The sequence below is a fragment of the Equus przewalskii genome, chromosome 4 (assembly GCF_037783145.1).
Source record: "Equus przewalskii isolate Varuska chromosome 4, EquPr2, whole genome shotgun sequence".
NCBI classification, from domain to species: Eukaryota; Metazoa; Chordata; class Mammalia; order Perissodactyla; family Equidae; genus Equus; species Equus przewalskii.
Genome location: NC_091834.1, coordinates 59,448,291 through 59,463,091, shown reverse-complemented (window position 1 = coordinate 59,463,091; position 14,801 = coordinate 59,448,291). Strand labels below are relative to the sequence as shown.

The following is a 14,801-nucleotide window of genomic DNA, read 5'->3' as shown; positions in this document are numbered from 1 at the left end:
CAGGGAGGGCGGGAGGGAGGGGGAGAGGGAGAAAGCAAAGTGTGGGTTTATACTCCCTTAGAGAAACTACAAAGCTGTGCTTTTTTATTGGTTTCCATTGAGCATATCTTTGCACTGAGAAAGGCAAGTAAGTCAATACAAACAGAGATGTTCAAATAATGCCAAATGGTGTGTTTTTCAAATCACTCGAGGCCCATCTGAATCCAAGCCAGTCTCCAGAAAAGAGGCACTCAGTGCCATGTGCCTAGCTGTGTCTCTGCGTTATCTTATGTGTCAGAATCACATCACACACTCATTACCTCTGCATTGGCCTGAAGAGCAGAAGTCCTCTTTAGACTTTTGCTCCTCCCATTGAGACCCTAAAGCTGCCATACCTAACTTTGAACAAGTGGTCTATGCATTCTGTTTCTCTGTCTGGGGAACGGGTACAAGCAAACTTATCCCTCCTTTTTTTTTTAAATTGTGGCAAAATACACATAACCTGAAATTTACCATGTTAACCATTTTTAAGTGTATAGTTCAATAGTGTTAAATATATTTACACTGTTGGGCCACCAATCTCCAGAATCCTCTATTTTTTAAAACAAACATTGAATAACTAAAACTATGTAAAGGAATATAATATTTCCTAAATAGGCCTCCTAGAATATGTGCTAAATGTTAAATAAAGATAAAGCATCCATTTACAGCCTTCCTTTTAAAGATACTACAGTTTTTGTGCTTTAGGGGATAAAAAAAAAGCACATTTCCTGGAAAGGGTAAAAATGAACCTTGGGTTAAAGGGTTAACCTGTCTATCTTAAGAATGTCCCTTCCAAAGGGCATGTCAAGTAATTATGTGTAATTTTTTCTCTCTGATTTTTGTGAGTGCCTCTGAGGCACATGAAAAAAGTAATTGTACTTCCCTGCCAGTGTTGCCTCCATCCCACAGGCAGACATCACTGTTTCGTTTTGTTTCTTTTTTAAAATGTTTTGAATGGTTTGGAGATTAGCATGGGTATTTAGCAAAAAGTACAATTTCAAATTACATGCTGCTTCATGGTGCCAAAACACTGTGCACCATCATCTTTGATGACGTCCACCAGCACGGCACTGAGAATGGTGGTTGTTAGTCATCTGGCTTGGTAAAGCTGGAAAATGAAATTGTAAACAATGTGTGCTTTGCCTTATTAGAAAAGAAGAGTGTGTTAAATATGGTTTCAATTTTTTTAAATCTAGCAGTATCTTTTAATCAACTATATGTGTATCTAAATCAACGTGACAAATAGATACTTGCTCAAAAAGAGGAACAATTTATCCATGGGCATCCTAAAAAAGATGATAATCACATTTACAAGTACGTATGCTTGTAACATTCTGGTCCTCTTTGGCCAAGGTTTTTATTTATATACAAGTTTAACCACCATAACCACATATACATGTGGATATTAAAATTGTTTTAACTTTGGTATAATGCTTAGAAAGGGACCCAAAATAATCCCTCCCTGGCAGTGGTCACAGATCGCATTGTTAATCATGGCTTGTATCTCAACCACTGAAGACACGGGGGTGTAGACAGAAACTACAAAGGGCTAAGTCCAACCCTGGGCATTATTAGGAGAAAACAAAAACCAAAGATTCAAAAGCAGATGGCTCCAGGCCAAGTGTGAAGATAGTACATTGATAAACAAGAGCTAAACTGTTTTATTAAAGATAATTAGGGAGCTAGGGCTAGAGTCTATTTTGCTCAATGAGTGAATATTTGAAGCCCTTTATTTTCAATGCCCAAAAACCGTTCAACAACTTAAATCTTTAATCTGTTGTCTCTCCACAAAGTCCTCTAATAGTCAATCACAAAGTAGCCTGAGAGAAAATTTCCCTAGATACCACCAAAAACACAGGTTTCTAACAGATGTCTCCATGCAACTTTTAGAATAGATGCCATGTTAAGAGGTTGATACACCCATATGTATTTGTTCATCAAATCTAGGTACATGTAGCCTAAAGCTGGGAAGCAAGAGTTATTAGCAAGAGAAACCATTTAAGTGCAAATAATGCCTGGAAAAGCATCAGAAAGAATGTTGTTTATAAATTCAAAGACAAATGCAATAGTATACACTGTTGGGAAATCCCCACCTGAAAGTCACCCGGAGTAGTCCTTATGGTTAGGCACTAATAAACGTGAGCTATTTTCTCAGACTGACCACCCTTCTAATTAACGAAGACCATGTTAGCCTTGTCAACCCTCCAGTTTCTCCATCTACAAAATGGGAATTAAAGCCGTGTGTTCATACATGAAGGTTAAAATTCTTCCAATGAATGACATTACAGAAAACACAAATATTATCACCCCAAATGTAGAGAAACCTGTAATCTTGTACCTAAAAATGGTTTTAAGTCATGTTTAAAAAGCACATGGTCTGATAGACATGTACTTGGAAACAGCTGGCATTGCAGGGGATGGGGAGACAGGTTCAGGGTGAAATGACTCACGGATGCGGGAATGCAGAAGCTCTCAGCGGCATGAAGTCACGAGGGACTGCCCCTGAGGTCTCTCTTCCCTTCCACAAACAACACCGTTTGTCAACTTCAAAAGGAGATGGGTGAGGAGTTTGGAATTATTTTTTATTTTTTGGTTCTTTGCATCCTTTAGTGAATGCACAGACTGGTATATAGTTTAAAAATTTTTGTTAAAGGAAAACATCATGGTGTGCATTGAGAAATATTGATTCTTCTAAGATTTTAAAGGATGACAAAGAGAACGAACACTTTAAGTCGAGGTAGTTATAACTAACATCTTGACATGAGCAAAGGGCAAGTTTGGTCTATGCAATGACACAAACCTTGTTAAAAGCTTAGAGGGAAGAAACACAAGGGGATCCAGACGTCTCAAATGGAGTGAGATTTTTCCTCTAAAACACAGTTAAAGGCGAGTAGTATCTGAGGCAAGGAAGTAAGTTAGCAAAACAACTGAAATGTGGCGATCTTGACCTTTTCCAAAATGGAGAGTTTCTAAGAGGCTGCATGCAAACCAAATCATAAGTTAAGATTTTTAAGGGAGGAAACCATTTAAAACATCCGTATTTGACACTGACACAAAACAGAGCTCATCTGTATTACAAAGAATTATCTTCTAAATTATTTAATCTGTACATTTTAATTTTCATTAATTGTATTTTCTTAAATACGTTTTGTAGCATGAGGCAGGCCTATAACAACCGCTGGCTGCCCTTGACTCTGAATGCTTTACTGCGATCCCTTTCCCTAAATAGAATCATAGAATATTCCAGTAGAAGATGCCTCAGAGATCAGTTAGAATTGTGGTTCTCAACCCTGGCTACACTTTAGAAACACTTCTGGAGCTTTTAAAACATGTAGAGGCCCAGGTCCTCACCCCAAACCAATTAAATCAGATTGGGGGCAGGGGGTAGGTACCAATAATTTTGAAAACTCCACAGATGGTTCTACTGGGCTGCCAGAAGCGAGAACGATTGATACGGAGGTTAGATTTGTGTTGCCTGATACCACAGTCACTGGCTACATGTGGCTACTGAGCACTTGAAATGTGATAGTCCGAACTAAGACGTGTAGTAATTATAAAATACATACCGGATTTCGAAGATTTAGTACCCAAAAAAGGAGAAAAAATTGCAAAGTATCTCAACAGTTTTATATTGATTATATGTTGAAATGATAACATTTCAGATAAATTGGGTTAAATAAAATACATTATTAAAATTAACTTTGCCTGTTTCTTTTTATCCTTTCAATGTGGCTACTAGAACATTTAAAATTACATATAAGGCTTGCATTTGTGGTCCTCACTATTGGACAGTGCTGGTCGAGACCAACACCCTTTTATCACAAATGAAGAAACTGAGACAGAGAAGCAGAATGAGTTCAAGGCAGCACTTTGCAGATTCCCTCTTCCTGTCTTAGGCTTTTCCCGTTGCTATAAACCACATTGCTGCAGAGCTACAAATGGTGGCAGAGCCCATGATGCCATCAAGCAGATTTCAAACTTTCCTTTCTTTTGTCTTGCTAATTGTTTCTTCTAAGATTTGATATGAAAATCTATTTTCCGTATGGAAAAATATTCTCTCCATTGTGGACACACTTGTGATTTGTTACTGTAGGGTTACTCATGAAAGAACAGTAACTAGAATGAATATTAAAAAATAAATCCAGGACCCAACCCCGTGCCATAGTGGTTAAGTTCTGTGCGCTCCACTTTGGCGGCTCAAGTTCGTGGGTTCATATCCCAGGTACAGACCTACACTGGGTGGTGTAGGCTGATGGGTTCAGCCATGCTGTAGTGGTGACCCACATACAAAAGAGAGGAAGATTAGCACAGATGTTAGCTCAGGGCTAATCTTCCTCAAGCAAAAAAAGAGGAAGATTGGCAACGGATATTAACTCAGGGCAAATCTTCCTCAGGAAAATAAATAAATAAATTTAGAAAAACATTAGCATAAGGGAAATGCAGAGAATGGGTGAAGAGGACTATTAAGGCTTTTAAGATGCAAATGATCAAGTTCTAGCCTGGGAATGTTTTACCATGTTGTAGCTTAATAAATAACCCTACAGACCCACAGCCTTCTGAGAGCCATCTTCAGCACAGCATCAGTCCTTGCTCAGAATTTAGAAGTTTAGTCTATAATTTTGTCTTTCCTCCCAGAAGGCAATGTTTTTCTGGACAACATTGTCATTGCAGTGAGGCAAATCTGGCTCTTCGTAGTGGCGCACCATGTCATAGCTAGGTACCCTGGTGGAAATAGACTTTACCCTCAATGCCTTCCACCCTCTGCTGCCTGAATTAGTACCTGGTCATTCAGACGCCAAACAGCATCATCGCTTACTTAAAGAAGAAAATCTTGTTTTGATAAAGTGAAATGGTCCTACCAGATCTGGCAAATGAAGATAAAATGTATCTCTTCTAATGATCAGCTAATTCAAACAAAAACAGAGATGTTTTTTGTGGCATGTGGTTTTCTCCCCTTGGGAAGCCAGCAGAGAGAGAAGTGTATAAAACTGGCTGAAATGTGTTATATTTGAGAAATCATGCAACACAGGGGCTCCTCAGTGTAATAAAAGAATAAAGGAGACCTGAATTCTGATATAAAGCCTTTATGCAAAGAGCTGGAAAGGAAACCTATGGGTCAGGCCAAACAACACATACAGTAGATGCATTCAAGATTTCTATTGAGATATTCTTGTTCCCCGTCCTAAATACAGCATGACCTCAATTTCATCTTAAATCGAATGTCTGGAGCTCTGGAGCCCCCTATGTTGCATGCATGATTTCTACTAGCTATGATTAGTCAAGTTTTGCCAGTTAAACCTCAAAGAGCACACTTCCAGACTCAACTCACTTCCATGCAATGATATCCACCTCTAAACACTCTCATATATACCAACTTGGAAAGATAACATATTACAGACGGATCCTGGGCAAAAATACATCTGCCAGAATGGAAACAGCACTTGTTGCTCTGTTCGACAAAAAGAACAATAATTTGTCTTAACTTTAAAATTTTATTGATAAGGAAAAGACAGGAAGATGATAAAGAAAAGACAGGAAGTAAAGAAAGTTACTGCCTTACTCTGAGACAGTCTTTTGGACCATTTTTAGTTCTGCCTGCTTTCTGGTCTCAAATGAAATCTGGATGGTATAGTTTTACAGTGCTCATCTAACAATAATGGTGAGGAAGAAGAAGAAAAATGGCGTTCAAAGAAAGAGGCCGATATTAGAAAAATTAACACTGCAGATATATAAAAATATACAGAATAGAAACTACAGTTTATATGCTCAGGGTATTCATTCAAAAGACCCCATAAAAACTTGTCTTTGAAAGGTAAGTGATCAAAAGGTTTGAAAAGAGCAAAGCATCCAAAGCCATGGGTTACGTTTCATTTGTGACAAGGGCATTTCTGGCAGCCTGGCTCGGGGAAAGAGAAGCGCACCTGGAGGGAGAGACCAGGCGTGCAGGCTCGGTTTGGCACTCTCTAGCTCTGGGTCTTGGGTGAGCCAGGGGACAGCACGAGGCCTTTGGGTCTCCTCTGCAAAGAGAAGACGTTGGTCTGTCAACGAGAAGCTCTCCCCTGGCTCCAGCTCTGCATCTGCTACAAGAAGCCTTTGTACCTCCCCATCAGAATCCCCAGGCCGAAAGGAACTCTTACTCTCTAAGATTAGTTCAAGACAAATGCCAACATGGTAGTTTTTAACCCTTCTTAATTTTAGGGTAGAGATTAGAACTATGAACCTTGAGGAAACAGAACGAAGCAACTTAAAATACATATTTCTAAAGTGTTAAATTGATTCTGATCTATTTCTCAGAAAAGATAAATGAGCCATGGAGTGAGCTTGGAGGAACGCAATATGGAAATGTCAATGTAACATCTTATACATTCAGGAATTTATCCTAAACTTTCTAAGTTTTATTTTGAAAGTCCCAGAGTCTCAATAAGAGCTTCAAAAATTTTATTCTTGTTTCTGGAACAGTGTTATCACTACCTGGAAATCTGTAAAAGCCTCCTCTCTCTCTTTCCCTTTTTTCTTATGTTAAATCCATGATTTTCAATTCCCAACAATGGAATACTAATGGAGCCTCAAAAAATACTAATTGCCCATTTTTTTCCTAATTACAAAATGTAAGAACTCTTTAGTGAAAACATTAAACATGATGTCATTTTTAAAGTGCCAGAGTTTGTATTTAAAGCAATGCTACAAAACAGATAGCTTATTTAATTTACAAATAGCAACACAAAAAGGTTCTTTAAGTCTGTTTAGCATATCTGAAAGTGCTTCTTTCTCACACTTAAATATTTGAGGCTATCCCACCCCCCCAACGCCCTCAGTTTATTCCCTTATCTCAATTGTATAATTTTATTAAGTAGGATTCAGAGAAATAGTCCTAGATTTAAATTTTTAAACACTAATTTATAAAAGCATCAGTTGATTCCCATAATACAGCTGGTAGTCAAACTGGACAAGATAATGAATTGACTGAGATCATTGTTCCATCTTCATCCAAGAAAGTCACCTCTAAAAAAAGATCTTAAATTGCTGTAGAAATCCAATTTGTAAGAAGCAAAAGAAGCATATAGATGGGAAACACCAGCCATGATCACACTAATTTTGTGACTAACAGCATTGCTTTGAAGCGAAGAAGAAGAAAAAGAAAAGATGACAAAAATAATAAGTCTACGCAATCCTCAATTTTAATCTAACAACACAACTGAAAGAAAACCAACTACAAATACAAAGTTCACATCTCTGGGATCCAGTGGACATCACACTCTCACAAAATAACTTTCAGCTTAATAAGGAGCAAATCCCAATGCTAAGGAAATACTATAGGAGGGTGATGCATTGTTGCTAAAAAGCAAATTATGATAAAAAATCAGGAGACCAGACACTTGACATTAGTACAGATCTTGGAAAGTTCAAGATTGATTGGTTTTGAATCTACAGGTGTGGGAAACTGACAAACAGTTGTAACAAAAGTCTTCAACTTACTGTATTTGAAAAGCTATATAGGGAAAGTCTGACAAGCTACCATTCATTTAACTATCTACTTAAATAAAAGCTGCACCATCACAGAGATAGAAGTAAACGCATAGTTCCTACTTTTTTGTGGGAATGGACCAATAAACTATCCACTCATGTATAAACTACATAAGGTCACAACTGACTTCTAATCGGCAGGAATTTACAATATCAGCAATTTACATTAAAAAAGAGTTGGCTTGAATTGAGCAAACTTGTTTACTTTGAGTAAAGTTGAAAACTAAAAATCGCTATGAATCAGTCAGGATTTAAAAATAATGGATCTATATAAAATGCTACATGCAAAGGAAAATGAGAAAATTTATAGGGAGGCACAACTAAGTTCTCGCATTGTTTTCTTTTTAAGTTTTAAAACTAAAGTAATAGTTGATCTTCAATCAATAGCATCCTCCTCATGAGAATACACACCTAGGTTTGGATTTGGAAAATGGGTTTTTTTTGTTTTACTTTTAATTTTTAGGTTTCTTTTTAAGAACTCCTTCCTTATTCAAAACTTAAGTACTTGATGAAGTGATTCATGAAAGTTCGTGGAAAAAGGAATTCTTACCTGACACATTATTTAACATGCTTCGTAGCTCCCCCACTGCTGTTCACATGCTTGTGAACATTATTTTGCCAGAGAAATAATGGTCTTATTCACACACTAGCTTCCACACAAAATGCAACCAAAGCCCAGGAAACTGACAAAAGCAACATTAGGATTCAGTGCAAAATAAGCATTCTATTTCTGAATTCCATCTATGAAAATGCAAGCTCGGTCTCATTTAACCAACCGCAAAGTTCCCTTTCTGCTTAATAAGAGTAATAAACATCATCTTACCATTATCTGTAGAATGAAATCAGCAACGTGTTGCTTCCTGCAGTCACCAAACCAAGATTTTTCTTCCTTTCTTTCTAGTAACTCCTTTTTCACCAGCAAGATGAGGAAGAAAATAAATCTTTGAGTATTTGCCTCAGTATTTCAGACCACAAAGCTTATGAAACTAGCTCTTAATAAAAAAGAACAGATCCGGTATTTTACAATCACTCTTGCAGCTCAAAGGTGCCTCCTAGACGCCTGTCCCTCTTTCCTCCCTTGTTCCCTAAGTTTCTTTTAGTAGTGAGACTAATTTTTCCAGTAGCCTTGAACACCCTAGATTTAACTGACATGGAAAATGTGACTAAAAACTTGTAGAACTGTCTAGCCTCCAACCCTACACAGAATCAACTTTGTTGTGAGTGTTGAAGGACACCTCGCAAGCAGCTACTTGCTCCGTCAGACTCCTGCACCACACAGCAGGGCACACCAAATAACAGTGCGCCATCTAGTTAGCAAGCTGCACTCTCCATTCTAGAAGGGGGGACACCTTCAAACCCTGGGAGTTAAGAACTTGTCAGGGTTCAGCTGCTCTAAAGGTCCAATTGTTTATTTAAAGAAAAAAGAAATATCGCTACTGAGATAATCCACATCTAGTGGATATGGGAAAATTTAGGTTATAATGGCACTACAAACTTTTACATCTAACTTTGATTTACAAGATAAAAGCAAGTTTTAAATTAAAAGAGCTTTCTGTTAATAGAGCTTATTATTCTGAAGACGGGAATGATTTTCTTCGAAAGTTGTCCCTGGGTGCCTGCCTATTATCTTTGCTTTTCCCCTTCCACTAATGAGCATTTATCTAAAGAGCCTGTTAATCCTCTGATGTGTGCTTCTGGTCAGAGGTAACAGTTTGAATAAAACCACTAATCACTGATCACTAAATCACTGATCATTAATCACACTCTCCAGTGCCGGGCACCCGGGCCATTTTTTACTCTGGGTCTTTGCATCACAAACAAGAAGTTTCACATTTTAGATGCACAAACATTGTGTGGGGTTATGCTATGTCATCTCTAGATGTGAGTAAATAATAAATACTGGCGCAAATTTGGGGAAGGATGTCAATTAGACCCCAGAAAGGAGTTTCACAAACGTCTACTCTACAGCACAGCTTTCACTTTGAAGAAAGTAGATCTGATTATAACAAAACACGTGTTCTTCAAGAAATTCCCACATACTCAGAATATACATTTTCCTTTATTTACTCCAAATCAGAAAGCACCCAAATCCTCTGCCCTCTCCATCCAAAACCCTGTTAGTCAACTTTTTATTTGATTTCTGCTGCACACCGACCCCCCACTACTAAGATTTCTTTTTACTTTTATCCCTTAAATATGTCACACACAGTGTTTTTATTTCAACTGCCAGATACAGAGATTGTGACTCACTTCAATGACTTACGTATTTAACATCCTCTTAAATACAGAAACTTAAGGTTGAGAAAGAAACACACGCACCAAGTTATGGTATGGTACTTTGTGCTTGGGTTCAAACACTCACGTTCCCTCACTTTGGAAATGAAACATTTAGTCTTGATCCTTTCAGCTAAATTTGATTTAGTCAGCGTCCTTCCTCGTCTTCCCTCCTCGGCTAAACGTTGGAGGAAGGCGCTGTGTGGAATTAAGTACTTTGTCTGCAGCGGGTGTGTTGTTTTCCTAAGTCACCAGAGGGACACAGCATTATCATAACGTCTCTAAACGTTTCCTGAGATGCCTTTTCCATCAGGGCTGAGCATTTTCGCCCTAGAGAAGAGGCTCGCTGGTGCCTTCCTTAAATAATAGAAAAGAGCAGATTGTGCGTGCGCTGATCAGGTACTTTGCCCCCCTCAGACACCAGAAGCTCTTAGCCACACTCCAGGGACAGTGATCGCCCCAGGGAAAGCAGTAAAACGGGGAGGCGGGGCCCGAGTGATAACGGTGTGGGCGGGAGAGGGGGTGGAGAAGGAGGGGTCCGAGAGGAGAGGGCAATAAAGATGCCCAGGGAACGGGCGATTGTACCAGTATGTTGGGGGGTGGGGATGGAAAGCAGAGTTGCTTTGTCAGCATTTGTAAGCCCCCGAACCCTTGAGTATCTGAAGCTGTTAATCAAACAGTTACTGGCCTGCAGAATGACGTAATGGACCTGTATCCAGCCTTTATTCCCTGACACATGTCAGAGAGGGAGGGAAAAACAAAAATCAAACACACTCCGCGGACTCTGACAACGAAATATACAAGCAGTCCACTCCAGTTCCTGGCCTTGAACAAGCATCAAGTAGGGGCAGCACCCGTTCAAGGAAAGCTGGGTTGTGGGTGGGCAAGGTGTGGGGCTTTATCTACCAGATACACCCTCCCACACACACCCCCGGAAATAAATCTATAGCAAAGAAGAAGCGGGATGCAGCTGCCAAGAGAAAACATCTCCTCGGTTCCTTCGCACGTCTTGCCCCTCTAAGAACTTCGTGAAAAGTTTAAGCGGTTCCGTGGAGAACCTGCCAGAGAGGAAGGCTCCGCCGCCGGGTCCTGGGAACTGCCACCGCGCCGCCGCGGCAAAAGCAGGAGCTGTCATTTGGGGCAGCGGCGGGGAAGAGGTAATGATGCCCGCGAGAACCGGACGGAGGCAGGAGGCGGCTGGAGCAGTGAACGCGAGCAGAGCCTCGCCACTCTCAAGGCTTCCGCGCTCTGAGCGAAAGCCAAGTGCCCTCCAAGGACGACGTCCCTTTCCCCGGCGCGCGCGCCCACCAGCTGCGGCGGGCAGCCCTGCGGGAGAGGTGGCAGCAGCAGGCTCGCCACCCGGGAGGGAGCGAGCCCCCCGCGCGCCCGCCAGCCCGCCCCCTAGGTGACCCGGCGTCCTCGCCGCGCCCGCTGGAAGTTTGCAAACTTTCTCCGGGGGTTCCGCCGCATCACCGGGAAGTTGGGGACGCGGGGGGAGGTTCCTGGCTCGCCGTCTCCGCTGCCGCCGCCACTGTCGCCGCTTGACCGCACTTCTGGAGGGTTCCGCACCTTGCCAGGTCTCTGGAGGCAAACACACACCCCCGATTCATAACTGTTCCCCGTGTCAGGGAAACACACGCGCGGTCCCACACACGCACGCACGCCGGGGCGGAGACGGCGCTCGCTCCACGTTAGCATCCTTCCAGTCGCACGGCGCGGCGGCCACCGAGACGCGCTCCGGGACGGATACGGCGTGGGGTCTCTGGGGTGGCCTCAGGACACAGCAGAATTCCACAGTCCACCAGCATTGGGGGCCGGACTTCCCTCTGGTCCGCCAAAGTGTTTACAAACACAGATCACCCTCCAAAAAAAATGCATCGCATCTTCCCTACTCCTTGCCCTGTGACCTGCCCATTGGACCAAGTAACCTCACGGCTCCTGCCGAGAACCAACCCCTGCAAACAAGTACGCTCCCGAGATGGCTCCCGCGGCAAGTGCAACAAAAGTGGCTAAATGCAAAAGCCCCAGAAGTGGCCGAGCCGTATTTTTAGGAACTTACCAAACAAGTGTGGAGAAGGCAAGAGCGGAGCCCGGGTGAAGGGACCACGTTGGACTGAGCAAAGATTACAATACATTCTATTTAGAGTGCATTACATCACCCCCCCGGTGACGTCACGTGGGATTCCTGAACTTCTAAATCATTGCGGTCCGCGGGGGAGGGAAGGAGGGAGGGGCGGGGCCGGCGCGCCGAGGGGGCGGGCCCCGCCCCAGCCCAGCCCCGCCCCCGCCCCACAAGCGGACCCTGGTGCACTGCCGGCGAGCGGCGGCGGCGGCTGCGACCGCGCAAGCAACAGCTTGCAGAGCCCAGCGCCGTGTGACACGGCTCCCTGACATTAGTGGTGTGAGTCAGCTTGGAAACAATCCTCATGGTTTCAGACAGGACCACAGAGGAGGCACGGACACGGGCTCTCCTCTGAACAGGGCCTGGTAGCGTGTGAAAGATGTAGGGATGGGTGCTAGGGAGAGGTGGAGAGGGGGATGCTGAAGGATGCGGGAAGAGACTTTGTGCAAACCAATGCAGGACGCTCCCCCCTTCCCCCACCAGCAGATGTCCAGCTCCTTTTTGCCTGCGACAGTCGTGACCTCATTACAGTGTTCCTTGCATCCTGGCTTCTCAGAGCACTCACTCCACACCCCTTTTCACTGCCCCCCACCTCACTCCAAAGCAGTAACTTTATTGTGCACACTCACATGGACTAGATGCCCCCCGCCCCTTTCCAAGACCCCTGCTCCGTGCGTTTGAGAAGCTGGAGGGAGAGTTGCTCCTGGAGGCGAAAGGTGAACCACAGCTAGAGCCAAGTGGTGAGCCGGATTTAGACTCAGCGTCAGAGCCGGAAGGGCCCTTGGCGATCGCTTCCAGAGCCTCCTCTGTAACTGGCCCAAGCTCACAGGCTGGCAAGTGGCAGAGCCAGAGGCAGAATGCAGGATCTGGGCTCCTGGTCTGCAGTATCTTCCTGACAGCTCTGGGAGAGAGGGAACCTGGCATTTTTAGAATCTTGCCCAGCCACCATCGCCATCCCCAGCTTAATTTCCATTCAGGTGTTCTCCCGTGAGTAGGATTCAAAGGGAAGGCATGGGCTAAATTCCAGCCAGCCTGGGCGACCACTGTCATCCTTGCAGCAGCTCACACTTTACAAAGCACTTGCACCCACGTGAACTGCCTTGATTATCACAACAACCCAGCACAACGAGGAGAAGTAGGGCATGAGTTATAATTATCCACATTTTACAGGTGAGCTAAGGCAGACTCCAGGTTAAGGGCTGGCCTGAAGTCACTTTAGCAAGTGGTGGCACTGGCACCATCCCCACTCCTGTTTTCAAACCCCAAATCCCAGCTGGGCTCCTTTCTACAACCTGGGGTGAGCATTCCCTTCTCACGGGTTTTTGGTGGTTAGAACCTCTGCTAAGGACATGTTGGCTGGGAGCTGGAGCTTTGCTTAGGAACAGTTTAGCCCCCGTTAACAAACACTCATCATTCCTGACATTTATGTAACATCTGACATTTATATAGCACCTCTCATCCCAGTGCATCATAACCATGACTGTGCAGTTTGCCAGAGAATCATGACTGGACTGGCTGGAAATTGAAATGCTTTGCCTGGATTGTCACATACTTCTGAGCTGGTTTTGCCACACGAAATGGAAGAGCTTTGTGTTTCTTTTCCGTTTTTAAGTGTTTAAACAACTCCCTTTCCTTAAGCGTTCCTTGAGACCATAGGGACTGATGACCGTTCGTTCCTCACAGCCTTATTCAGAACTCATCACTGGGTTTTCTATTTGTTCTTTTCCACACGTAGCTCTGAAGGAACTGCAAAAGAAGGGCTCCAGTCCTAACTTGGATCTTAACTGATAAAACTTCAAATATGACAGCTCAATTACCTGGCTTGTTTGTTGTTTCACCTGGGAAGCAATAGCCTAGTGAGGAGCAGCCTCCGTGCCCACAGTCCCACTCGGTGACCAGGGCAGCCTTTTCCACCTCAGGTAGGCGTCTATCTCCTTCTCCCCCAAAGAAAAAGTGTGAGCCGGACGAGGAGCAAACTGGAGGCAGAAAAGGGACCCAGTCGACACACCAGAGCTCAGTCTGAGAGTTCATCTTTTTTCCAAGCTGACAGGTGTGGACGAAAGAAACTGAATGCAGAATTAAATAAGCAAAGCTGAGGTGATAATCAAGATATTTTAAAACCTGTAAGTAGTTATCAACATATAAATTGAAAACATTTAATTCCCAATATTCCCTAAACAGAAGCACATATCTATGTGAGTTTTAATGCAAGGAGTTCATCAATTTCTAATACTATCCAAACCACTTGTTGATCTTTAAAAATTATTGCTGACCTTTTGTTTGATATGCTGTCACTAGGTAAACAATGCCCCTTTCTAAGCCATGATTGACATAGGAACAAACAGGGAACGTTTCCAGTGACTTCCCCAATAACTTGATAATCGTTAGGTTACTTAGAGTCTCATAGATAGCCAATTTCTCTTAACATCAACAACTGTGTTCATGGGGCTGACTCTTCTCTCAGCTTCTGCTAAACTGACAGCAATTTCATTCAAAATGTTGTTAGCCATTGTATCACACACAGGTTTTTTACATAGGCCAGATCTCTGTTACCAGCTAAGGCACACACACAAAATTTTTTCGAATGTAAATTGAAGAAGAGAGGTGGTGTTTATGAGTATGGACTCTAATGTCAGGCTGCCTGAGTTCAAATCATGGTTCTGCTCCTGGAGTTTGAAATAACCTCTAGATCTCCGTTTCCTCATCTATGTCATGGGAATGATGGTGATAATTACAGTAATTGAAAGGAGTTAAGAATTGTGCTTGGCACAGGACAAATACTATGTAAGTACTTGCCCTCATTTTATTAATGAAAGTAATGTGGCCAATGCCATGATAGGAGGGCATTCAATGATTCTGG

General features: G+C 42.7%; 1 protein-coding gene across 25 annotated transcripts in view; it reads right to left on the bottom strand.

The window, feature by feature from the left end:
• Positions 1–12,185, bottom strand: part of CREB5 (cAMP responsive element binding protein 5) — a 394,803-nt gene extending 382,618 nt beyond the window's left edge. For 4 of the 25 annotated variants that reach the window (XM_070616109.1, XM_070616095.1, XM_070616111.1 and 1 more), the window contains exon 1: positions 11,879–11,961. Coding sequence is in view for 6 of the 25 variants with exons in the window: in XM_070616093.1 (XP_070472194.1) it covers positions 8,369–8,371 (3 nt within the window). In the remaining 19 variants the exon portion in view is untranslated. Of the gene's footprint in view, positions 1–8,368; positions 11,401–11,878 lie in introns of those variants that run through there. The other 21 variants (XM_070616096.1, XM_070616102.1, XM_070616113.1 and 18 more) reach the window with 14 other exon arrangements.
• Positions 12,186–14,801: the final 2,616 nt, after the last annotated feature.